Source organism: Watersipora subatra, chromosome 7 (assembly GCF_963576615.1).
Source record: "Watersipora subatra chromosome 7, tzWatSuba1.1, whole genome shotgun sequence".
Taxonomy (NCBI): domain Eukaryota; kingdom Metazoa; phylum Bryozoa; class Gymnolaemata; order Cheilostomatida; family Watersiporidae; genus Watersipora; species Watersipora subatra.
The window spans coordinates 45563761-45591745 of NC_088714.1; the positions used below are offsets into that span (position 1 = coordinate 45563761).

Consider the following 27985-nt stretch of genomic DNA (forward strand, 5'->3'; position numbering starts at 1 on the left):
CGGCGTTGCCCAGGTATTAAAAATCAGCTTATAAACAATGAGAATGATGAGATTTGCTTTCCACTTGCTGGCAGGTAACTCTCCAGCAAGTGGAAGGCTATTGCCAAATGGCCTGGCATGTTGCCAATAAAAAAATCCACTAACCTAGTTAGTAAGCTTCAAATGCCGGTAGGCAATGACATTGCGTCAGCATTGTTGCCCAGCTAGGCTATTCTAATAATAGCTATAGCCGGAATGCAGACAGACATACAAAATATGACACACGAATATACTTTGAGAAATATATAAATAGAAGTATCAATATTTTCTATCATTTCCAATTGTTTTAGATGTATGAAGTTATCTGACTGCCAGGATGTTTCAAAATTAAAATTGACAAACCTTCATCTCGGTTAAAACGCTCAGAAGAAAAATACATGCAAAATAACGTTACTAGTTACTACTATTGCTATAGTTGATATCCCCTAATGCCCTCGAGTTGAAGCGTTACGCGTCTTCATTCTGTGGGTCGCTTTACGACTATAGACGTCGTCATACTTTCGCTTAACCTGAGCATTTTAATCGTGATCAGGTTTTGTCGATTTCAGTCTATGAATATTATGGCAGTCAGATCACTTCAAACATAAAACAATCGTAAATGATAAAGAAACGTCTATAATTTCTGATATAAACTCCTAAAATTTTGTGCAAATTCATCTTTAACCAAAAATAGGTAGCCAACCCTGGAACGGTAGAAATTGATTGAAGGCTATCGATCACATGACCTCTAATGTCGCTAGCATCACATGACCTTATAAGCCGCTAGTTGAATCTAATAAACAACTATTACAGTCAGACCTCAACAATTATTACAGTCAAACCTCAACATCTCTAGTTAATCAATGTTGGTTTTGCTTCTCATGTCAAAACCATCGTATGCTAGAGCAAATATTCTTATAAAACATCCACATTTCAGCTAATTCATTTCACAATTCATTTCGACCTAAAAACCACATGGCAAAGTCTTCCATTATTCACATATGGTATTGAAACCAAAGTGAATACATAAAATAATAAGCAAACAGAAAAAAATCAAATTATATGGATGAAACTATATATACTAATGATCAATAAAAAAGGTTTTATTGCCATTTTGTCTTCAAACAGAAGACATAATGGCAATAAAACAAGACAATAGTAGAGGAAATAAATGATACACAAGTAGAGGTCGCCATAGAGATGCCAAGCTAGTCTGACTACAGAGCAAATTAACAAATTTTATTTGAATTCTTAAAATTTTCATAATAGACGTTTGTAGCCTATCGACTTCCATTCACCAAAAATGATAGACATTTTTTGTCTCTTAATATAATTTCACTTCCGTGCTCTAGATAATTACGATATGGCATTAGAGATAACTACGATAATGATAATTATCGATCTGAATTAAGTACGAACAAAATGTTACAGCCTTGACTGTGGTTGTTGATCTCCCCCAAATGAGCTGATGTCAAAAACTTCAGTTCAATTTTAAAGTGTTAACCTTTATCTACACTTCTTAATATTTACTGACCCAGAAACACTTATAAGACTCTTAGCTATTCTTTAAACAACAAACACCTACATACCTGAGACGCAACTTTTTTGGAGTGCTTCAATATGGCTATAAGATCCCCGAGAACTGTAACACCGAGTTCCCTTAAATAATCTTTGTCAAGATCACAAAGCATGTCTTTTGTAATTCTGTTGTCCACAAAATTAACAGCATAGTTTGCTGCCTGACGCGCTGGAATGCCAGCCTCGAGGAAAAACTGCAGCCAGTCCGAGAGAGTTCCACCTGCAAAAGCGACAGCTTCATAACCATTAAAATCTTACTACGAAAACAGCCAATCACTCCGTAATTTTTGCTGGACATGTCTGGGTCCAATGGCAAGAAGACCTTAATGGCTGGTGATATGCTTAGTTGCAGAGAACAATTAAAACCCAAACATCATTCGACTCATTCCTCCACGATCAGTGTCCTTTTCACAAACTGAACCTATTGCTTAAGGTTAGGCATTCTGGACCACTAGGCCACGGTTGTTTTCATATTACATCGTGTAGCAATAAGGAAAAAGAGAAAAGCAATGCAGATACAGAATATGGAAACGAATTGACTTTTACAACAGCAAACGATAGCCTGATGAGGAACATCACATACTTCAGTGACCACTATAAAATGGTTTGCTTAACCTGTAATAGCATTGTATTATATATAAAATATAAGCTGCGAAAAATGGTGTTTCATATGTGGTGTTTTTGGTTAAGAAGTTTTACTAAGGTTTAGTTTGATCCCCTGGGTTCATATGCCCAACACAAACATCTAGCCAACTGAACATTTTCATAAATGATAAATCTAGATGCTAAAACAAGCTCATTGAAACCGGAAAGATAAGTTTAGAAAAAAGCTTTGATGAGCGAAAACGTATAATTATATTTAATAAATGCACCATCATTCAACTCAAATAATGGTCAGACTGTATATAATAAAGAATGAAAATAGTACCCAACTTAGCCATAACCATAATAAATGTTTCATACTAAACAAAACTTGAGAATCGATGCTTTAAATTGAATTGTACAGAAAAATTGACGAATGCTTTTGATGAAATTATCTGGTTTTTTAATACCCAAGGATTATTCTATGGCCAATCGTTTCTAAAAAAATTATATTTTAAAAGCATTCTAAGCATCGGGACCTTAAACTGGAATACACTGATGACGGTGTCAAATAGCAATCACTGATCGAATTAGGACAGACAGCTGAGTCCTCCAGAAGGATGAGGTCACATAGGTGAGAACTTGTATTACGTAAACATGTAGTAACTTGACAATCGATAACCAAACATTTCTACTGTCCAGCCCTATCTAGGCAACCCTACTAACATTACACTGCATAAGCATTGTCTAGGTTGCATATACCAAGTTCAATTTCTCCTTACACCGTGAAAATAGGATGAGTAGGAACAAAAGACATGAAAACAGAAATATTCTATGCTTCTATTTATAACAGTCCTCCATATTTGTTTATGAACTATGGTTTTGTAAATTATTTTACATCTCCAAAACTCAAACATGTTTTACGTTCTACTAGTTATGTATTGTTTGAGTTAAATGTGTGAGTAATGTTGGGCGATGAACCCTATTTCTACGCTTTATGTCACATGTTAAGCACACTGTGACAGCAATTAGACCGGTAAAAGAATACATAAAACAGTTTCAAGTTTACTCACGAGAAACTTCCATTTCAGTAGATTAACAACCCCTTACAGCATAGCAACAAACGTGATATATTGTTTCAGTGCTTCTATAAAGCAATGGAAATAAAGTTGTTGTTGAACAAACTAACGAAGGACATATAAAGGTTATACTTTTCGTAGTGATCGACTTTTGATGAAGCATGAAACAGGGCGATTTATGCTAGCTAGTCTTCGGACTACGTTAGCCCTGCGCATTGAACTCGGAACGTTTTATACATTTGCAGCTATGCTCGAGTTCTATAAAGCTTTCCATCGGAGTTGTCAGTTAAAGAGGGCATAACTACAATAGCCAATTTTGTGCTTTAGTAGATTAAAATAAAAAAGTAGATTCGAGGCCTTGTCAGGAAATTTCATAAATTTAAAACAATTAACAGACAAGCTTTCACACTAATATATTTGCTTGCTAATTTTGCTCAAGCATCAAAGAATATAGATGCCAGAGAGTGTCCAAAAAACTTGACAGTTTTGAAGTTTTACTGCAAATTGTGAGTCAAAAGATAGCTGTACAATATATTTAGTTTTTTATGCTGCATGTTTTTCATTTTTCATTACAAAATATCAAATATTGGCCTTGAAGGTATTACCACTAAAAAACTTTTCTAAATCCATCTTTTTCCATGAAGAAAAATGCTTCATTTATTTTGCACTAGTCTTTTTGTTGTGGGTGACAGGCCGCAAACCGTATTTCATGGTCTAGTCCTAAAATTTTACCTGCAGACACTGAAATTACAATCTTATGAATATTTTATATAGTTGTTTCAAAACGTTAAACTGCCATAATGCCGGATTTAAAAATATTCATAAACATGCTGAGCCATAATTAATAATGCATTTAGAGCAAGTATAAGCTACTGGTCAGTTTTACCAATTTATTTGAAGAATAAAATGAAGAAACAAACATAGTATTCACAAACTCCACATGTAATAGAATCTTACTTAATCAAAATTGAACTAGCTACCCAAGAAAAGAAAGCGAAATAAAGTTTGGAAAAAAATATATCTAATTGACCCAATTAACTATACAATAAAACTACTAATTCTTGAAATCAACAATAAAATCAAACACTTAAATAATGAAAATAGTGCCTTTTTTTCATGAAAAAGTGGTCCTCAGAAAACTTTCATAATATCAACATCAAAAATGGCTGCAAAAGCAGTAAGAGAGGAACAATTCAGACGAGTGATGAAGAACTATTGAAACTTTGCGATACACTTTGCTATACGTATTAAACAGAGAATGCTTGTCATACAAACTTTGAAATAAACTGCTAGCAACACTAAAAAACTAGTCCTAACAAAATAGGCAGCAGTGAACAAGAAAGACTTGAAAGAAATTGATTAGCTGTAGATGAGAGAAATGGGAGCGATTCTGAATCCTCATTTGTCTGCAAGGCAGTTTTCCGATACTGATCTGTAATGACTTCCTCTTCTTTGAAGATCATGCTTTTTTCAGAAACTAACTCCACATCCACAGGAGATGCAAAATAAATAGGACCCTGCATCACATTTTTGGTCTCGTGTTGATTGTCGTCCGCCTATAATAAAACAAGATATGCAGTAGTGCACTTAATCGACCTTCAATAAGGTTACATCTATTTGGACAATAAATTTGGAGCAGAACAGAAAAAATTGAAGTTCATATGAAATAAAAAAATAAATGAACTTTTTCACTTTTGCCCTCCAATATACCTCTGTGCTAAGTTTAGCGATATGTGCAGCTCAATTATTACTTTCAGTGAGTTACTAATATAGACTTTCAGAGAGTTAATAGAGTTACTAATAGAGACTTTCAGATAGTTAATAGAGTTACTAATGGAGACTTTCAGAGAGTTAATAGAGTTACTAATATAGACTTTCAGAGAGTTAATAGAGTTACTAATAGAGACTTTCAGAGAGTTAATAGAGCTACTAACAGATACTTTCAGAGAGTTAATAGAGGTACTAATAGAAACTTTATTCCCTTTATTCATCAATGTTTCATTAGGTAGGGCAGGCCTCGTGCAAACATAAATCTTTCAGCATCAGTACAAGCACATTTTTACTAAGTGTTTTTTTTAGTTCGATGTACTCTATAGAATTGTTGATTGTTGATGCAATTATCGTCAACAGAAACAAAACATATTCACTGAACTTCCATATTTGCGGATATTTTTCACCAGTTTGTTACTCTTACAAAAAATAATTGCAGGCACTGTCTTACAATAACAGATTGTAAGTACATTTTATATAAATTCTTGCCCATTGCTGCACCACATCCAGTGCAAGTTTCCAAACTAATAGACTTCTTTCTGAATGACTTACTTTCTTGTTATTAGCTCGCTGTTTATTGCTAGCAACTATCAGAACCTATTTATAAGGCTGATAATTCAGATCAGTAGCAACTAGTCCATAGAATTTTAATTCGAAACTAATCGCATCAAATTTTATTATACTATAATAAACTGATACGAATTAACTCTGTAAAGAAGATGCTAAATCCTATTAGCATGTATTGATCCTGACAGTCGTATCTTACAAAACTAACTTCAAATCATTGAAAGATTTTTCATTCAACCTTTTCTAAAAAAAAACAAAGGCCCTGCCTAATGAAAACATTTTGAGATAGTAAAATATTCACGGGCCTGCGAATTTATGTGAATCTAATGGTTCTACAAGAATCACTATTCAGAGCATGGAAAGGGAGTTATCTTATCTATTATCCCTAGTACAATCAGTTAGTATATTTCAAACATATGCACTTATTTTGATCCAATATTTGTTTCATATATCAAAACCATTGTATGTAAGAGCGAATACTCCTAGATGAACACATCGCGTTTTGTTTCATTTTCTTCGCGCTCTTAAACTCAACAATACATACTTTTAATAAATTACTACACACATTAAAACAAGCTCACCACCTAAAACTATGTGAAAACCTAAATGTAAAACAAATGAAATTATAAGTAAGAAACCAAACAAATATAATAATAATAACTGATAAAAAAGGCTTTATAGTCACATTCCCTTTATGCTGAAGCAAACTACGGATAAACTGTGGTGATAGGAGAGAGATGATTATTAGGTAGAGGTAATAATAGAGATAAGGAGCTTATCTAACTTACACTGATAAAACTATAAATTAACACAAACTAGTTTCATATTTTTTCGTTTTTATAATTAATTTTTGAGAAAAAACTATGTTGAATTATTATTATTCAGCCACTATTTCCATTTTGACTAGTTTTAGATATTATTTTATGCGCATCACTTTAAGAGACTTCTTCTGAAACTCGTCAAAGAATTATTCTAGATTCTTTGCTCATTGTTTGTTTTTTTTATGAGATAAACCCAAATTGGTTTACAAGATTTCAAAGGAAAGGGGAAGCACTGCTAATGCTATTTAAACGCCCTCAACTAAGTACTGATTTACAAAGTCACAAGGTGCAAGGTTTTGATGAACTCAGAATGTTGCATGCTGGAATTTACATAGTGAGCCAAGACAAAAAATTTCTCAAAACTGATTTTTGTTGGAATTTTTAGATGCTGAGGTAGTCAAAGTCATGGTTTGACTGGTTAAATGACAGTAAGTATGCCAACATATTCGGGATATGAAGCAACCGTAAATGAATCTAACAGAAAATCAATCGAAATATTTCTTAACAGAATGACTTACTAATTAAACATATGTAGTGCCTTCCCAGTGTTTGTGAATACATCAATAACTCACCTTTTCAGAATCTCGTCTACGGCGGCTAACGCAGGTCTGGTCACAGGGTGAAATCTTCTCACTATTGAGACAGACGATAGCCTGACAGTGGACATAAACAAATGTCTGATTGATAAACTTTAAGCTCTGTAGTCGGAAGCCAAACATGGTCTCATTCAGCGGGAATATTCTCACAGTTGGGTCAGTGGGACACCTAAAGCCAACATAAAAATGCTTTGAAGCAACAAATATATATAACACTATGAGATACATGACTATATTGTGTTGTTACTTGATTTTCATTCCATTAGCGTGCTGTATCAATCCAAAATGTCTACAGTAGGTCCCGTTTCTTGGAAGTTTACTTTTTCGGATTCTCCATTGCCTAAACATGTTTGATGTAGTCGTGTACGTCCAAAGCGTGACAACTTAGACCGATAGGTGGCTCTCGCAACAGATGAAAACTGATGACGTGAGCGACACATGTGCACGAGTTTTCGCCAGAGTGTTGTAATGAGCGAGTGATGTACTAAAATTTTCATTAATTTTTATTGCTGCTATTAATACTATACTGTACCCTATTGCAGGTATAACTATATATTACTCTCTTATGTATACTCTATATGCTTATCTATACATATATTTCTCAAAGTTGGCTGTGTGCATGTGTGCAGTTTCAGCTACATCTATTAAAATCTTGGAATAAAGAAACCGTATTGCAGAAGATTTGATCCAATACCTTACCAATTCAGCCACACGGGCTTGAGCTTGATGTATTCATTAAGCAATATATGTCGCTATATAGCAGCAAATCCATCGGTTTTTGACGTCATCAAGCCGTTTGCACACGCGCTTGTTCACGAAAAAGCTGCGATATTTGTAGAAAACGATTGTTATTCTTTTATTTAATAGTACTTTTGGTGTTGTTTTGATACTATAATAAAAAAATTGCAAACAAAAGCATCGTTTTCAAAAATTCTTTGCAGGAGCTTCGTGTTTTTAACGATAAAATTGTCTATAAAGATGACAATCTAGAAAGATGAAGATCTAGAACAATGACGTCACAAAAACAAAAGATAGGCTACTGCTCTACCTCATGACGTATTGTGATGGCATGACGTCATGACAACACCAAAAGTCATGACGTCATGACTTTTGGTGTTGTTTTGATACTATAATAAAAAAATTGCAAACAAAAGCATCGTTTTCAAAAATTCTTTGCAGGAGCTTCGTGTTTTTAACGATAAAATTGTCTATAAAGATGACAATCTAGAAAGATGAAGATCTAGAACAATGACGTCACAAAAACAAAAGATAGGCTACTGCTCTACCTCATGACGTATTGTGATGGCATGACGTCATGACAAGCGGTAGCTCTTATTAGTAAGCTCACTCCAATTATCCATTGGCAATGAGTCAGGCTAATAGCAAGTGGCAAGCAACTCTCATCACTGCTAATTGTTTCTAAGCTGATTTTAATTACCCGGGCAGCGTCGGGTAACACAGCTAGTTGAACCATCTATTGTAACAGCGATTGTAGCCTCGAAGTATGTGTGCGAGACATTATAGGAGGTTAACTGTACAGTAAAATACACAATTTTCAGTGTCTAGACATGGTACAATCTATAGTAGTTCAAACAAGCCAAAGTTGGCTGTATACCAATATTTTATCTCACACTAAATATGACTTCAATAGAATAAAGACCAAAACATGTGTGATATTCATTATGGCGATAATGCTGGTTACGCACAGATAATAGCAAACCACACAGCAAACCATAATAATTCACAACTTTTTGGTTGCCACTCCAGCCAATATGGTGTAGCTTGACTAAAAATGTGAGACAACTTTCTCGAATAAATTTTGTAAAATTAATTCTATTCTATTTTTAGTACATGATCAGCGCATGTGCTAAAAATAAACATCATGCTTTATGCACCTAATGTTTGCAATAAAAATGCCTTTTCAGCCCAAAAAGAAAGAAATTATGTCTGTTGACCTCGCACAAAAACGGTGGAGAAATGCTCACAACCACATATTTCCTTAAATTTTATTCATTAAAATCCACTCATTAAATTTCGTGCTTGGGTGGCAGGGCCTTAAAAATTTTTTTCATGCAAACTTTGTGGGAATATTAAAATGAAGCCTCATTGCAGTTGCAATGATTATTCGCCATTGTTAAAGACACAACAGCCAATGTTGTGAAAGTTGTGTTGTTGTGAAAGCTGTGTTGCCAATGTTGTGAAAGGGTCATTGCAGATCAAAATATAGACATTTTTCTGGAAAAAAATAAAAAGGCAAAAAGCTCCTGTTGTACAACATAGAGATACATACCTACCAACTATGAGAGTATACACAGACATACCTATCAACTATGAGGGGATAAGAAGGGGTGGAGTTGCTGTACATGTCTGTGGTGGCCCAGCATTCTGGGATAATCTGCTTCACACGAACGTCTTCAGACCTCAAAAGCACAGCGACATTGAGAAACCCTCCCAGGGTCACGTTGTATGGGTAGGAAGTGATGGCAGATTGAAAATTGTCATCCTGTATATAATAGAGAAAAATAACAGATGAATTACGAAACTTAAAAACACATTAATGACAATAGATCAGTTGTTCCTAACTTAGTTAGATGTATTGAACCCTACAAATGTTGTATGTGCAGTCACTGAACATTTTGTAGTTGTAAATAAATATATTATATTATTTAAGTAAATGAAATAACTTGTGTCAACTTTACCAAGCCTGTGAGATTCCATTACCGGAAACCCCGCTCGATTGTACACAAGTTAAGAACAATTGCTATCAGTAAAACATTTTACAGTCCACCTAATTTGGTGTTACATGACTGTAATAGTTACGATGTAAGTTGTTTTGTAGATGAGTTAATGCTGTCCAACTAATGATGAGTCAACCAGAAAAGGTTGGATTAGGCCCACATTTAAAATCAAATAAGGAATCTCCGGTGAGTTTAGCTAATGGCCAGTTTCCTCAATATTAGCGATAGTCGCAATACCAAAAGATCATTACAACCTGCGAAAACTAATTTATGATGCAATGTTATTTTTCACCCAACATTTTATTGTACATAAATCAAATATTATTTTTCAGATTAACATCTGACTCTGATTGTCCATAGATAATAATTAGCTTTGTAACCTAAAACAATCTTCTGAAGCTTTTAGCGAGACATATCTGTGGATTAACATATAACCCCGTATATGATCGTAATTCTGTGAGCAAAAGAAAACAAGCAATTTTTAACTGTATTGATTAGTCTTTAAAAGCGCACATATTGTACAACTTCTTTTTGAATGCCACGGCACTCTATTTTTCAATCCATCCTCTGTAGTGACAGTCCAATAGAGGTGGTATTCAAATAAAGGCGAGCGTTGTATTTTTCAAATAGCTCGTCAGAATTTTGGAGATATAAATTTAACCCTTTTACAGGCAATGCGAATGTCGTCTATATTTTGCACTCTCCTTCAAGCAGAGTTACATTGGCCCTTTTTATTAGATGCACAAAATTTCCTAACTTACCTCCAACTAGGCGAAGATCTTTATATAAATACACATTGCAAAGCGTCAAAAATATTTTTACCAGTTGACAACTATTGCTTGCAATTAACCTGTGATGATATTATAGCCTGTGTCTTGCTTAGCAATTTGTTGGAGCTTTCGGTCTTTTATTCAAACTGTATTTAACAATGTTGCATAAAAACTCATAGCATTCATTGATATGTTTTCTACAGTTTACAATAAAAACTGGCATTTTATATGCAATAGAAGATGAGTTATGAGGGTCGATTCTTTATACGCCGAGTTCAAATAACCGCAAAGATGCTATAGAACAATATGTTACAAATGTGGAAATTTATAAGTTATATAATACTAATCTATCAAATGCGAAAAATATAGATTTAAATACAAGTGACATAAACAAACCATACTTATAATACATGCGGAAACAAAAATTACATTTTTGAAGAAAAATATTTGTGTCGTTTGTTCGGCCGGTTGCATTCTGGTTGTTGCACTTGTTCGAAACAATTTTATGTTTTGTCTGTTTAATACCTTAAGTCACAATGTCTTCTGACTTCAACTCTTATTCTGTGCTGCTGAACTAGTCGATATTAGCATCTAAACAATATTTTTAGCAGAGCAAAACATTTCACGATGCATTTCGCACAAATAATGATAAAATTTTAGCCTAATGAGCGCCAAGCGCAACTTTTAGCCAAAACTGATCCATCGTAAATGTCGTTTTCCACATAGACCGGGTTAAAAAAGGAACAAGGAATTTTTTATGGTCTTGCTCCAAAGTTTTAACCAAAGAAACTGAAAAGCTTTTGAGTTGGCAAACGGATTTCGATAAGCACAGAAACAATGAAAAAATTCATTGTTATTTATGTAACCGAGTCAATAGTAGGGCGACTTAGTGGATACTTTCTAGTGATCTATCGCTATTATGGGTTTGTAAAGGCTAAAAAATGTCAAAGTGGCGAGCAAATAGAGATGCCGTTCAATGAAAATATTCGCTCTATTTTTAAACCTTTTTCCTATAATAGTGCTAAAATGGAGGTGGCATTAGATTAGAGGTTTCACGGTATGTATGCCCATAGAACAGAAAGTGTTAACACAAGTTTTCATCAATATTATTATATTATTATTGAATTATTAGATTACCAACTGTCTATTGGTTTCCAGGTGTGTAGAACAACATGAACAAGGAAGCAGCTTCATTTTTGCATGACACATATTAATTTAACACACAATGACGCAGATTTCTTACCGTGAATATGTACATGTTTACATCAAAGTTGCCAAAGCTAATCTGGGGTGGCACTGTTTGTGTGACAGGTACAAAGGGCTTGTTAGCAGTGTTTGCTCTAGCCATGACACAGTGTACTGGTAGCTGGAAAATGTGGGTGCGTTGCACGACGTTCCCTGTTACCAAGTCATACTTGATGTAGGTGGAGTAGATGATGTGAGAGGTGTTGGTCTAAACATACAATAATATTTGCATTACTAAGTTCTTAAGCAGTAGGTAAACAAGATACTGATTTGGTGCAATAAATGAGGTAACACAATGGGAGTTGTTAAAAGGAATTGGCAAACAGCTAATGCAATGTTTCACTTTATTACAGCGGGACCTCAGTGCTCGACCTCCTCCATACTCGAACAATTCAGTGCTCAACTAAAAAACTTGATTGGTAAATGCATCTGAAATTGAGCAGATTTGTGGTGCTTGAATTAGCTGAGTCGAGCCTGAGAATTCCGAGTGAGAATCAAAGGAACTGAGTCAAGCCGAACGTCCTTCCCGACCATTTAGCGAGCATATAATCAACTCAGTGTTAGCGGAGTAAGACGTACATCTTTCGTTCGAGCATTTTTTGCCAGTTTTCCATTTTTTTTGTGTTGCTTTAGCTCGTAATAATGAGCTCAAAGAAAAACAGTGTAAACAAGGTCAAGTATTTTTCATTGGGATGAAGACGAATGAAAATGCTTACGACTAATTCTTATGAAAAAAAACATTTCAGCTTTCGAATAAACTAACAGACTGGTGCTTGGCCACCAAATTCAAATTAGTGGATGACACACATTTAACTCTATGAATAAATAACTATTTCAAATGTTGAAATGCTAGGCAAAGACTTTAGGTGAGTCAAACTTATTCTTAAAAGCCAAAAACCAGTTTAACAGCAAATTTATAAATTGATCAATGTACAAGCATTAAATGACATTTCATGTAGGGATAATTGTAAACCCAAATTAGAAAATGTCAGCTGCATTACCTCTTCTGTAACGGTACAGCCGGCATAGGAGATGCTAAGAGAAATATAGGTGGCATTAGTGTTTTTTGTAATTTGACAATTAGCTGCAACAGAGGAAAGAGACAGCGCCGTCTCCTGAAGAGTTGGGTAAATAACTCTGTTGAAGGCTACCTCCATGCTTTCAGCATTACATATCACCTCTGGTGCTGGGGCTACAACACATACATATCGTCTTTGGTGCTGGGCTACAACACATATATTACCTCTGGTGCTGAGGCTACAACACATACATATCAACTCCGGAAACTAGGCTACAGCACAAAATGTCACCTCTGGAGCTTGGGCTACAACACAGAGATCTTCTGAAGCTACCACAAAAGCTTACCCTCACATGACAGCGACTTTAAATTCAAAATCAGGCACGCTTTTATGTTTATTTTAACCTAACTTTTGTTTCTCACTACCAGCAATAAACAGCAAACAAGCAGGCATTCAAAGGTTGAACCAGTCAGTAATTTTGTCATGCCTTTTTTATTTCAAAATCAATTGAATACAGGATACGATTAGATAGCTTCACACAGGTGTAAATCAGATGCCCGTAATGTAATATGAACATGCACCATCAACTATATGTAGTTGACCTTTAGAAGAGTTAGACACAGCTAACTAAACTGCTTTTTAAAGTCATTCAAAATTGCTCTACATGCATGTGTGGACAATTCCCTAGAGTTGGGCCAATCGCATACTCTGCCGACTCACTCTGACTCATTCAAGAGCATCACAAGCAGTCTTATGCTACAAGCGAGTCAAGACATACTAGCTAAGGAATGAAATATTGAATTACCAAACAACCATTGCTAAAAGTTAGCAGTTGAATTGGTTTGAACAATAAGCCTTTTTATGATCACATTTAATCTATTTCATCGATGCCGATTTACTTAAATACGAATACGGCTCATTCCCATTCAAACACCAAATCTGTGCCATTTGTTCTATATATATATATATATATATATATATATATATATATATATATACACATTATATACTGATGAAGAAGAAGGTTGCAGTTCACTAGAAGAAAATGCTCAATATTAAAATAGAGCATTTGTTTCATGGTTGTTACCATTCATCAGGTAAAATTAAAATGATCTGAGTAGTATTTTTTAAGTAGTAAAATGTTTTAAAAGTTTTCAGTTCTTAATACATTATATATACAGTATATATATAAATCTTAGAGTTTGTTTGTTTTGTCTTATGTCCAGTTATAACGATTAAGTTTTAGGAATGAAAACACTGCATGGAATTGGAATTCAACTCAGAAACTCTGGTTCTGCAGACGGGCGTGCTATCCGCGACACCACTCAGCCTAATTACCAAACTATGGAATAATTGTGCACATACTTATTGCACTTGCCAATCTTTAATGGTGATTGGTTAAAATATGCAGGCTTCGCACTGGAGCTAGCACACCTGAACTACTGGCCACTACTAGGAAAAAAATAAGTGCGCAAACATCTCCAAAATGCTATAGATATATGTAGGTATAGCATAAACTTAATTAAACTCATAGCGCACACAAAAATAGACAAACACATTCATTTCACTTTTCACAGAAATAATACCTTCATTTACAAGTTAGAATGATTAATTTTGCATATTGAATAAAAAATATTTAAACTAAGCAAAAAAAAATTATAGCCCATGCAATATTTGCATACACACATATATTGAGAAATATATATATATATATATACTTATGTATACAAAATACAAAATACCATCCTTTCACAATGGATCCTATTTATCATAAGCTTTCAGCATTTTAAAAATAAAGGTATTCATGAATAATAATGCATAGGGTGGCTCACACCTACAATCTATCAAGTACCAACAATTTCGTATAGTCATGTACCAGCAAGCATAGCAGAGACAACCCTAGTCCTCTCACAATTGTCAGAGGTTCCTGATTAAAAGTCAACTGATACACTCATTCCCTTAATGATGCCCACTACCTGTGTATAATTTGAAGTCACGCCAATCTTAGGAGTAAAAAATTGTAACAAAAGCTTTTACTATAAAAACCTTGACATTTAAGATACATAAGTGTATCAAGCTTGGCTGATCTTTCATCAATGCAAACAGCATACCCAATACGAATACTCCACGAATGAATCATAATTGAATTGATGTCACGCACTATAGGAAGCTCAAAGCAGAATATACTAAAACTATGTCTGAGGTCATCACATGTAGTTCAGTCTGCAACTACGATTTCGAATGCGGTTCCCTGACTAAACAGTTATTTCAAAACCTAAAAGGTTTTCAAGTTTTTGTAAGAAAGCAGAGATTTATGACAGAAAGAAGCATATTCTAAACCACTTAAATATAAAACTATCATTTAATGTTCTGCAGGAACAAGTAAACAGCAGCAACAGAAGCAGGCATATTCACCCTCTAGCCATTCCACTAAAATATCATATTGAATGTTCTGGTGTAGAAACTCACATCTCAAGTATTCAAATAAAATGATACGAATGTATCATAGTGTGCATCAGCTACATTGAAAGTGAGAGAATCCAATTTCCATTAAAGTCGACATGCGATGTTATTTCTAATTTGTACTGTTTTACATACTATTTCATGTTCTACCGAGGCTTAGCGTATGCATAAGATAAACAACTTCATGTGGCACGTGTAAATCCACAAGATATAGCAGCATAAAGCAAAGAGGGTTCATAAAAGATTTAGCTCAATAAAATCAAGGGAGACATGAAATAAGATTGTCTAGTCATAGTAACCTGTAATACATGAGTAGGTAACTGTGCTAAGGATTAGGTTATTTAACACAAGACTACGACGATTAATAGGATATATTGCGGCGGCAGATCGATGGGCCCAGGGTCAAGAGGGAAGGGACCGCTGAGAGGACTATAGGAGACCCTCCGAGACAACCTACACCATCAAAGGGATCGAGCCGAGCATTGACTCAACAGGAAGTATGGCCTTTGGTGGGGCCATATATATATATTATATATATACTATATACAGTCAAACATGGATAACTCGGCCACGGATAGCTCGAAAACATGGTTAATTCGAACAGTTTCTTTGGTCCGTTCCCACGTAATGATAAATTGCTATAGATAACTCGAACTCAACACTGTTAATTCGAACTGTTTTTTTGCCCAACGGCTACCGAAACGGTTGTTATCGCTTTAGAAAATCACTTTATTCAAAGCCATAGAGGTAAACCTCATATTTTCGTAATTCATAAGCGTTGTTATTACCACCATCGGCAAAATAATTTTGTCAACGACTTTTCTAAAGGTTGGGTCAAATTTGATTTATACTGCTATACGATTAATAGCACGGGCTTGCCGGGTCACGCGCGCAAGGATTTTCGCCACGCACATACAAAACAAAAACAGCATGTTGTTTTGTATGTGCGTGGCGAAAATCCTTGAGTGCGTGACCCGGCTAGCCCGTGACGAATAGTTTTTCGACGTTGATTCCGTGTTGAATCAACGTCGGAGTGTTGAATGTTTAAAACGTCTTAAGAATTGTTTTTATTAAACGTATACGTGTCTTAGCTAAAAAAAACTATTCATCGTTTGACCTAAACACAGAATACGTGTGTACATTCAATAAGTATCCATTCAAAAAGCGTGAGTGATATACAATGTACCGTTAAACCTCGTAAAACGTTTAATTGAACTGCCTCGGAGTGTTGCTCTTAACGAATCCCAGGTAAAGTAAAGGATTTTTCTTTGGTAACTTTTTCTTGAAGTTGCATAAACTTCAAGAAAAGTCGGCAAAATTGATTGTGGGTAAAACGCTCAAAAGAAAAAGATGTTTTTTCTTTTGAGCATTTCAACAACGATCAAGTTTTGCCAATGTCAATCTAAAAAAACGTCCTGGCAATAACATCACCTCAAACAACAAACCAATCTCAAGTGATAGAAAAATCTCTATACTTTTTGATAAAAACGTTTTAAACTTTACATTAGAAGCATTTAATTTGAAACAAGCCATTTGTGCTTTTGATTTATAGTATAGTTTGCATATGTACATGTATCTACTAATAAATAAGTAAATACATGGACTTGTGACAGTGCTCTGATAACTTGAATGCTCTGATAATTCGAACACTTTTGCTCGGTCCCGTGAAGTTCGAGTTATCCATGTTTGACTGTATATAGTATAGTACATATATATAATATATACTGTTAAACTTGAACTGTATACATTATATACTATACTATACATATACTACTATATATACTATATATAGTGCATATTTATATATATACAGTGGTGTGCATAAACTTAGAATCATCAGTTAAATCTTCAAATATGTATGTTTATATGCTGTTGTCGAAGAAATTCTTTGGAGTTAAGTGCCTCAACCCCATCAATATATATATATCATTTGAAAGGGAAAATTCTGAAGAGCAAGATGATGCCAAATATTCGAAAATATTCTCAGATTTTTATCGCTGGGGTGGATCTACCGAAAGGCAGACTTATTGCAGGCTATGAATGTTGTTAGTGAAAATTGACAAAATAGGATACAAACAAACTCTTTTATACAAATTGGTGGCCTGAAAAGGGCCGTTGGGTTATTGTTGATCTTCAGAAGGACTGGTAAGGTGTCTTGAGCTGAGCATTAGTATTTTATTGGCCAGCCCTTGTTCTTGATCACCATCTGACACCGTCGAGGCATGCTGTTTACCAACTTTCTGAGCTCTTCAGGAGTGATGATGTGATGCCAAGCAGTGATGCCAATCACTCAGAAATGATTGTGTTAAATCAATCAATGCATTGTTTGAAAGCACATCTTCTGCTGATCAGATTGATATATAATATCTGGCATGGCATCATAATTGGCAGGAAAATAGAAAGCAAATGGAAGATCAATTCGATATAGAGTGAACAAAACAATGTGATTCCAAGTTTATGCACACCACTGTATATACTGCACTAGCACAAAACTGCCAGTAGCTAAATAAGATAGGTGCTCCATTTAATTCTCTTTTAATTCATATACATTTATATTGTGCAATATATATTTGCCATTTTACTCAAATGGTTTGGTTACTTGTGGAACAGTAATGAGATGCAGCAGTTTCATTTACAGTATGACCAGATGTTTTTGTTCAAATAGAAAAAAATTTGAAAGATCGCAGGATAAAATAGTAAATGTACATTGCGTCATCACCACACATCGCGCTAGGAGTTATCTACTCAAAGCTCTAGAATACCAGTTTTGCTAGTTATAACTTTTATGTAAAGCTTACGATGACAGATTATAAACACATACGAGTCGGAGGCGCCTCTGAATAATTGATGCAACTGACTATAGCGTCTTCCTTGTGAGTGCAGTCATGATCATTCCTACGTCCGTCACAGGATAGCAGAGAGTCCTCATCACCCGCACACTCAAGGTCATCCAAAAAAATGTCCCTGACACCGTCATTTAATATTGGAATCGCGACACCTTCCTCCATGAATGGCTTGGCATGGCTTTCACTGCAACAGAATGAGTTCTGAAAAAGTCAAGAGCCACACCATTTCAAGTGGTTATAGATGCGTAGCTTCCAGTTTAAGCAATTGATTAAATAGTTTTATAAGTTCAGTTTAATAGGGAACACGCGAGGTTTTAAAACATAAAATGGTGGCTTACCTGAAATAGCTAACAAGCTGGGAAAAAATAATAAGTGCAATGCCTATTTCATGTAATACGCAATATTTCCCGGTCAGTACATGACAGTAAAATGCTAATGCGTCAATGCTAAAATATTGGAACAAAAGTATCAAAATTCTTTGTATCTATTGCTGAGAAACAACACAAATTACACATTTCAATGAACATAGCGTATGCATGCAATCATAGCTAAACAATTTACAAACATTCAACATCCTGTTAGTTTTGTTCAGCTGTCACTTGTCATCACGTGTCAGTTTTAACCTATCTATGGATAGTGTTCAAGGGTACAATTATGTTCATTATTGGATGAATACATTTATGTTGTCAGTAAAACTAAGCAAGACATCGTGATCACTGTTAGACAACCTTCAAAATCAGAAAACAACAATCAACTCTTTTGTTATCGAGAAAAAATATCTCTAATTAAATCAGAACAACTGACTAGGATCTGTTCATATCTATGACAGTTTCCTGACACGTTGACAACCTGACTCCGTTAACAAATCCTGAGAACTGTCCTATCCTATTGTAACACAGTAATCCCTTACCATTTCAAGGTTCCCTTTCACGGTCTCAGTATTTCGAGAGATAAAAATTACAAATAAAAAACAAATAAAAAACAAAAAAATAAAAAACATAAATTTTTTTCATTTTCTTCCCCAGTGAGAGGTTCTTCTGCAAGCATCGTGCTAGCAGTCGTCACAGTTTGCTATTTCTTGTTACATGTTTTGAAGTGCAAAATTACAGTGGTGTGCATAAACTTGGAATCACATTGTTTTGTTCACTCTATATCGAATGGATCTTCCATTTGCTTTCTATTTTCCCGCCAATTATGATGCCATGCCAGATATTATATATCAATCTGATCAGCAGAAGATGTGCTTTGAAACAATGCATTGATTGATTTAACACAATCATTTCTGAGTGATTTATATTAATCCTTGGCATCACATCATCATTCCTGAAGAGCTCAGAAAGTTAGTAAACAGCATGCCTCGACGGTGTCAGATGGTGATCAAGAACAAGGGCTGGCCAACAAAATACTAATGCTCAGCTCAAGACACCTTACCAGTCCTTCTGAAGATCAACAATAACCCAACGGCCCTTTTCAGGGCCACCAATTTGTATAAAAGAGTTTGTTTGTATCCTATTTTATCAATTTTCACTAACAACATTCATAGCCTGCAATAAGTCTGCCTTTCGGTAGATCCACCCCCAGCGATAAAAATCTGAGAATATTTTCGAATATTTGGCATCATCTTGTTCTTCAGAATTTTCCCTTTCAAATGATATATATATTGATGAGGTTGAGGCACTTAACTCCAAAGAATTTTTTAGACAACAGCATATAAACATCCATATTTGAAGATTTAACTGGTGATTCCAAGTTTATGCACACCACTGTACATTACGCTTGTGACACCCTTCAACACGCTTCATACATGACGCTCAAGATCACTCAAGTGAAGCTGACAAAAGAGGAAGTGACAAGTGACTTTACAAGCAGTTTTTATTACACAAATTTTTGCATATCAGAAAAGGCGCTGGTCCCGATTAATCGCGAAACATGAGAGATTACTGTATTACAAACTTGTTTTGCTCTCCTTAGTACCGAACAGCGCTACTACACAACACCAACTGTACTATCAATGTTCAATTCTCTATGCTCCATATTTTAAGAAAGACTTTGCAAAAACTGCTAGAGGTCTCTGCAAACCTTTAAACAATATATTGTCTACAAAAGGCCCTCCACCCTCAACCAAACTCATCATAACAGAGTATATAGAAACAATGAGATTAATACTTTGTCTACAAAAGGCCCTCAACCCTCAACCAAACTCATCCTAACAGAGTATATAGAAACAATGAGATTAATACTTTGTGTGATTATTTCATATTTTATATTCATACAAATAACGTATGTTACTTATGTACATGTATATCTCTTAATATCAAGGGAGGCACTCTTAAATGCACAAACACATTTTCATGCTATCAGCTAGCTCACTTTTGTGGTCATATAAAGATGCAGAATAACATACGATGTTTAGCAACAGGTGCAAAGAATATCTTTAATCAAACCTTAATGCGCTAATTTTCAGTAGCCGGGCTCAACTTCTCTTTCCATTTGAATTTAATTCTTTAAAGAACATTCTTAAAACAACAGCCTAAGAACCAAACAGAGATCTCCCATCATAACTTGCTATCTATGATGAAAAGCAGCTTGATATTTTAAGACATTAATTTCACTAAAAGGCCAAACTACGATAAGTCAGGCAATCAAAGGCACTGCACAATATCAAACTTTCAAATCAGCTCCATACCATCTCACTTTAGGCATAAATAGATACTAAATTAATAACTGTAGCGGTTATGTCTGTTATGTCTCGAGCTCAATAGCACTGACACTACAGGACTTCGAATATACTTGCTATTTCTATTTCTACCTGCTATTTCTATTTACATTTACTTTGCTCTTGTATTTTTATTCTATCAAAAAACACTTTACCAACTGAAACTTTCCATCACCACATTCATTTATGTGTATAATTAGCATTGAACTGCAATATATCGTAAAATTTGGCATCAATTTTTTAAAATATATATGCTCACTCACTCCAATTTGGTCTCTTGCTATGCTTTATACGCGTAACTGTTTGCAGATATCACCTGATAGATCAAAGGAAACTAAAGAAGGTCAGAGACGTTGAACACATTATATCGTTCTAGACTTTGTGTGACAATGATGACCTCAACGATTAAAATATGTGGAAACGAGATGTCAAATTTTAAGAAGGATTGAGAAAGGTGGTAATAGAGAGCAACAAACATATGAAAAAGCCTCACCCAAAGCAGAGGTTTCTGCAGACGATCCTAGCCTCAAGGTATCCAAAGTTGTCATCGCACACCGTGCCCCACTGATTGTTGAGCCTCACTTCAACACGCCCTACTGCTATATTTGGGCCATCTTGAAGTCGCACATCCGTTCGTGCATTACCTAAAAGTAATATTTGAACATAATCTAGCTTTATTATAAAATATACTAACGTCAAAATGAACAATTGAAAAAAATAAAAAAGTACAACTTCCCATTTAAATTTAAAAGAGCCAATAAGATGTTTGCTGAATAGTTTTTTAATTTTGTTGTATGTCAGTCATTTCCATTTTCATGTAAAATCTTCAAACTAATTATACAAGCTGTAAATTTACTATTTCACAACTTTAATATAATATACATTATATTTTTATGAGACCTGCATTGTAGTAGCTTTTGAACTCACAACCTTCAAGTCTGCAGATAGGCACACTAACCACTACACTAGACCGTTATAGTTAAAATCATCTGCGATAATTGTGTCTATATCGATTACACCTGCCAATCATTCATGGGTTCACGCTTTGCTAATTAAGAGCGAAGCCATGAATGATTGGCAGGTGTAAGAAGTATGTCACGCTTAGCTAGCGTTACGCCATATCAGAAGAAAAACATGTGCCCAAATTTGGAGAAAAATGCTTAAACTCACATGGCCAACAAAACTATTGCAATCAGTATAGAACTGTAGTAGGTGCTGCAGCTAGTACAGTAGGAATTATGCAGAAGTAAACGCAGTACACAAAACTAAGCAAACACCTTCATTTAGAAAGTTAGAATGGTAAATGTTATGTATATGTTGATCGAAAATAAATTTTATGGGCCAAAACGTTTTAATATCTCGGCGACACCAGGCATTCAGGCAGTAATTTACCAACACAGATTTTCAAAAGCAAACGATATTGTTTGCTTTTGTAACAATTTATTTTACAAAAATCTTGTTTGTGATGGTTATCTAGTTTAAATATACAAATTTATCTATTTTTACTAGATAGCCAACCATCCTTCTACATGTAAATTGGTGGTTACAAATGCTACTTACAGTTTGATATGGTTGTTGGAACAGGCATAGTCGTAGTAAATCCTGAAAAACATGTGACACCAGCATCCTCTGAATGATCTGAATTACAGTTACCAGTTCCCCACCTGGCCAAATAAACCATGATCTTAATGGCAATCTATAGAATACTCAGTGCCGGTTGTCATTCTTCTGTTCAGTTATAACAACAGCGATAAAGTTGTAGGAATGAAAATTCCGCTTCGCCGAGGATTTGATTTTAGCACTTCCTGCACTGCAGACACAGGAGTTAACCGTTGAGACACTTTGACCTTGCGATGCAGTGAATTATTTGGGCACATACTTATGCAGCGCTTGTAAAAATACTAGCACACTTGGCTATTAGCTTGCGTGTCACAATCTTTGAATTCGAACATAAATTTGCCGCTTTTCATTATTTACATTTTTTACGTATTTCTTTATTTATTTTAATTAAAACTATTTTTTTTATATTTATTTATTTTTACTCAGTTTCATTTAAAACAATGTCATTTGTATGAATGTTTTTAATTTAATATGGATATATGACATTAACATGCAAAACTTCCTTTTCTTAACAGACGAGTGTTGAGTTCATTACGCGTGTTCATCACGAAATCTCATTGCAGTATTTGTTTTGTGTATCATCTAACACATTTTTTCCTTCAAATTCAACAAATTCATGATTCACATTCTCTCTTAGCCCGGTTAGACAAAAAATAATGTTTATCATCTCCTGCTTTCGTGATGTACCTAATTCCGATACCTCATTTTTTACGTTTGTAACAGCATGACTGCATATAAAATTTAGACGGATAGCTTCAACAGCAACAGTAATCTATTTTATACACACACTTCTATGTACTCATTATTATTATTATTAATTCAACATATTCATGATTTTTATCTTGTTTTTTTCAGTTTGTATTGATTGTATCAGTATCAAATATTTTTATTGCAATCATCATAGAGCACAGACTTTATCTAGCGATTACTTGCTAATTATTTTACATTTAGACACCTTTATTGTCGTCTTATTTTTGTATGACCAAAAACGTGACACTGCCAGTATTTTTATATTGACTGTTTTATGCTAATAGAAGGGCTATATACGGTTTTCCTGAAAGTAAAATTGATTTTCTGTGGCTTGGCAGTATTCAGAGACATGGAGTTCTGTTTACACCAATGTGATGCATAATCTGCTGCGTGCTGTTGTGAGTTTTGACAAGTATATGATATTGATTTAGTCTTGGTTGATTCAGTGACTGATACTCCATATCAACTTTACAGTGTTATACAAGGTAGTGTTATCAGCATACTTAAAGGTATAAACACACTAGGCGATATTTAGAGCGATATCGTGCTGCGTGGCGCTAATCTGCGCTAGAATTCCCTCAGCGTGCTCATCCAGATCGATAACGTTAGACTTTCTCTGCACAACTTTATCGCTAGCGAGATGCATTTCGATTGGTTGGATTTTACCAGAATGCAATTTTATGGCGGGTAATTATTTCTTATCGATGTTCACCAATGTACAGCAGCGACAATTTGCTATTTTGTTAATATTGAAACATCTTCAGAACGAGCACTGAATCGTTCATAAACTTAATAATAGCACTCCCAGTCATGTGCACCATAAAAAACAAAAATTACAAAAAATCCAAGTTGAAAACCAACATTTGGAGTGAATTGTTGCGCAGGTTGACCATCTTGAGAACGGTAAATATTTAATACATTAGGCCTAAATATAAAAAACTACTACAAAATAAAATATGTATAAAAATAGTAAAAAATATTATAGTTAAAAGTGCAATAATTGTTTTTCTTATGTCTCCTTGTAGTGTAGGCAGTGTACAGTCCGTGAAAGTGAGATAGGTTTAATAACAAATGCGTAAGTTGTTTACGTTGTCGCCTAGACGGCGCCATATTGACTGACCTAAATTTATTACCAACTCCGAAGAAACTAATGATACGGAATTTTATTGGCAGTTTGTGGGCGTGCCCATTATATCGCTTGCTAGTGAATCGCTCAAGTGTGTTTATGCACACGCTAGCGATATCTCCGCCCTCCTCATGACGCTCGCGATAAAATCGCCTAGTGTGTTTACACCTTAATATGTTTGACACTTGGCTTGAGGTCATCCACAAAAACAGTTCATTACAAAGGACCCAAAATGGTTTGTTGGGGGACTTTGATCTTGCAGTGTTCGTACGATTAAGTAGAGCCTCCATAGTTTCATTTTTGCATACAGTCTGTAAACAAACTTTTTAGAATTCTCACCAAAAATAGTTTTGTACTAAGCGCGAGCAATTTTTCAACTGCTAGATGGGGCAACATCTTGTCAAAAGCCTGGCTAAAATTTAAAAAATGCTTGTATCGCCAGCGTGTCATCACTATCACTATGATAGCGTATATAAGATGTGAGCTTGACTTTAGCATCTGTAGCGTTAAGGCTCATGATATAAGCCAATCGGTTAGCTAGTGTAGGAAGAATTTCTGTAATGAGCTGGGAGATAACAGTTTCAGCAATCTTTCCAAGATGAAAAAGAAAAGATACGGGTTTTAATTGGCTGAAGCTTTGTGGTGAATTCACTTTATTTACTGGGATCACCTCAGTTTTTTTCAAAATGCTGGAAATACACTGTCCTGTAGAATACTGCATATGATGTCTGTCATTGGCTCAGCAAGAGGATAGACATTGTTTTTGCTTACCAAGCTAGAGAAATACTCTCTGTTATTTTATTTGGAAGTATTAATTTTGGTCAAGTTTATAAACTCTAAGGACGTCAACATTTACAGTAACTGCTTTACTGTACAAATCAGAATGGGTGGGTATATGATTTTTATGATCATTGAGGTATGGTATAAGTTGAGCTGCTCAACAAGGTGTGTAAAATTCATCCAAACTCAATCCATGAACATCAGTTGTGCTGTGTATTATGGTTTTCTACTAGTAAATCTATTACATTTTTCCACCAGTTTTTTCTTCCATGTATCATCTTGTTTATGCTATCTTATGTTTGATCAGCAAAATATTCCTTAACCTTACACTACGGCAGTTTGAGAAAACTTTTCAAGAAAGATCCTATTTTCTATTTGCTCTTTTCTTAGCCTTTAATAGTTTCCTAATAAGTGGTGAGGAGATTAATGGTCGGCCTTGTAAAACCCTGATACTCAGTTCTGGACAAGGAACTTTTTATACACACACCTCCACGCACTCATTGTTTTTTTTTCTTAAATTATTTTAACTGCACAAACACACTTTTCTCATGATATGAAGTTTAAGATGAAAAGATGTTTTTTGCTAGTGTTCACAATGGGACAATTTTTACCACAACTGATCTTTGGACGAATAGAAAGATTTCAACTGTTATGAGCAATATCCAGTTTACATATGAATATTGTAATTTCTACCAAGATCGTTCACACAAAGTTGGACGAAAAACAAACTAATTCACATAATTTCAATTTAATACTAAAACCTCGAAAAAAACTTATAGCTAATAAACATTTACATATTACTAAACTGAGAAAAATATATTAAGCGGAACTGATATCCGAACGGGATAGATAATGAACTGCAACAGTTCATCAGCTTGTCAACTTGCTTTAGCTACAATTATAACTAGAATTTATAAAATTTAGTGATTTATGATTTTGAAAGACTGGTCCTACAAAAAATAGCCTCAAGGAAAAAAAAACTCGAAGAGGATACAACTTAGCTAGTGAAAAACCCATTTCCCTGTATGAAAACATGTCTTTTCAAAAATATCAGCTCCTAAGAAACATGAAAATGTGATGACAGACCTTACTACAAACACATCTAGACAGCATGTACTACAAAGAAGAAACAACTACATTTAATTTGACATAAATTTTAACTAAACTATAAATTTTACACAAACTATTAATTTTCAGTCATCAAACCAGCTGGGCAAAGTAGACCAAATCCGCTGATATCAAACTATAATCATTCATGAATAATGTGCCTGGCAAGCTACAGTTAATAATACTGGTGAAGAAGCCTACCCGGGAAGTCTGGGACAATCTCTTATGTGATCTTCATTTCCTCCGCACTCGACATCATCAAACCAAACCGGACCAACTCCAGGACCAAACTCAGAGGCAACATGAGCTGATGTAGCACTCCTACAATGTTTCAACTTTTAATCTTGAAAAATTTTATAAACTAAAAACCTTTAAAGGTTGACTTGCACCAAAATTCACATTACAGTTATTTGGTATCAAAAGATTCACCATGTCTTACTCTGTTGTGTTGTAGATGGAAAATATGTAGAAATGTGATTACAAGCTCTTGAAAGCGTAAAAACAAACATTTAATAGCAGCCATCACGTAAACGCCGTAGGTTGGAATCCCTTTTTAAAATGGCTCAACTGATGGGGCGTAGTTGGACACGATGACTTCTGTTTGCACTTTCACGCAACCTCATTCGTCGAAATATTTTCACAAATATACTTCACATACTCAGTAAAACCATGTATATTGTCCTTACGCATCTATTTCATCATCATTGTAACGCTGTCACATTGAGCACTGATATCTCCAAACCTACAATAAAAATCCGTCTAATTTTTTTAAGCTTAGCTTGAAGGAGTGCATATCATGCTCTGATAAACATGATGAGCCTGTTGGCCACCTGTGATAATCAAAAAATGCTGCAGAAATTGTTCTAGCTATTTGGCGGGAAGTATGGGTCACATGATCAGATTACGGCTAGATGATTAGACCAAACTGAAGCGAAACTGTAAAGTAGCGAGTATCTATATTTAATTAGGGTTTGCCGATAAAGCCTGAAGTGAATGTCATAAACTAGTGCTACGAAACATTTTATATTGAGCCATTTATTGGCCTTTCATTTCACATGATAACATTGTGTGTCAAAACAATAACCACGTCAAGTTGAGTACATCCTCGCAATAAAGGGATTCCACACTATGGCGTTTTCAGAATGGCTGCGATTAACTGTTCCTTTTTTAACTTTTAAGAGCTTGTAATCACATTTCCACTTATTTTGCACCTACAACACAGCAGAGTAAGACATGGTGAATCTTTTGATATCAAATAACTGTAGTCTAAATTTTGATGCAAGTCAACCTTTAAGCAACATCAATCAAGCTCTTTTCACACACTGCAATGATTGCTGGAGCATCATCATTTTGGATGTTTTAGTGAAATTGTGAGTTAAAACTTGTTTGGTATGAATATGGCCAACTTTTACTATAATTAGATAGTTGTCAGGCTCTTGCCAGGTTTAGATGTTGAGATACATGTAAAATATTCCCCTTTATGGTCTCGAACTCATGACGTTTAGCATAGTAGACTACATTCAAATGCCTGCGCTTATCGATTGCATCGTATCACCCCGGAATATTAGTGCAAATAGTTATTCTCCCGATATGCTAGACTGCAAGGGTACTAGTTTTGTTTTAAAAATGCATCACCTCCATGACGTTTCTCATAAATATCCTTAGCATTGTGTTAATTATATGAATGATATACTTACGAAAAGCCCAGCATTTTACAGATGACTTGGGCATCAGAAAGTCCCCATCTGTCATCACATATAGTGCCCCATTCGCTAGTGGAATTAAACCGGATTC

At 34.9% G+C, this 27985-nt stretch overlaps 2 protein-coding genes across 2 annotated transcripts in view; both read right to left on the reverse strand.

Moving 5' to 3' along the window:
* Positions 1-3388, reverse strand: part of LOC137400801 (interferon regulatory factor 2-binding protein-like A) — a 42781-nt gene extending 39393 nt beyond the window's left edge. The window contains exons 1-2 of the mRNA XM_068087140.1: positions 3252-3388; positions 1608-1816 (exon numbers count right to left, since the gene is read on the reverse strand). Of these exons, the coding sequence (XP_067943241.1) occupies positions 1608-1816; positions 3252-3264 (222 nt within the window). The 5' untranslated portion in view covers positions 3265-3388. The remainder of the gene's footprint in view (positions 1-1607; positions 1817-3251) is intronic.
* Positions 3389-4133: 745 nt separating this feature from the next.
* Positions 4134-27972, reverse strand: LOC137400149 (deleted in malignant brain tumors 1 protein-like). The gene is made up of 10 exons (XM_068086465.1): positions 27889-27972; positions 26393-26512; positions 22369-22472; positions 21302-21452; positions 18068-18276; positions 12766-12956; positions 11763-11972; positions 9333-9514; positions 6988-7180; positions 4134-4813 (listed from the first exon to the last, which is right to left on the reverse strand). The coding sequence occupies exons 1-10, from the start codon at positions 27900-27902 to the stop codon at positions 4556-4558; spliced, it is 1632 nt and encodes a 543-aa protein (XP_067942566.1). The 5' UTR covers positions 27903-27972; the 3' UTR covers positions 4134-4555.
* Between the last annotated feature and the right edge of the window lie 13 nt (positions 27973-27985).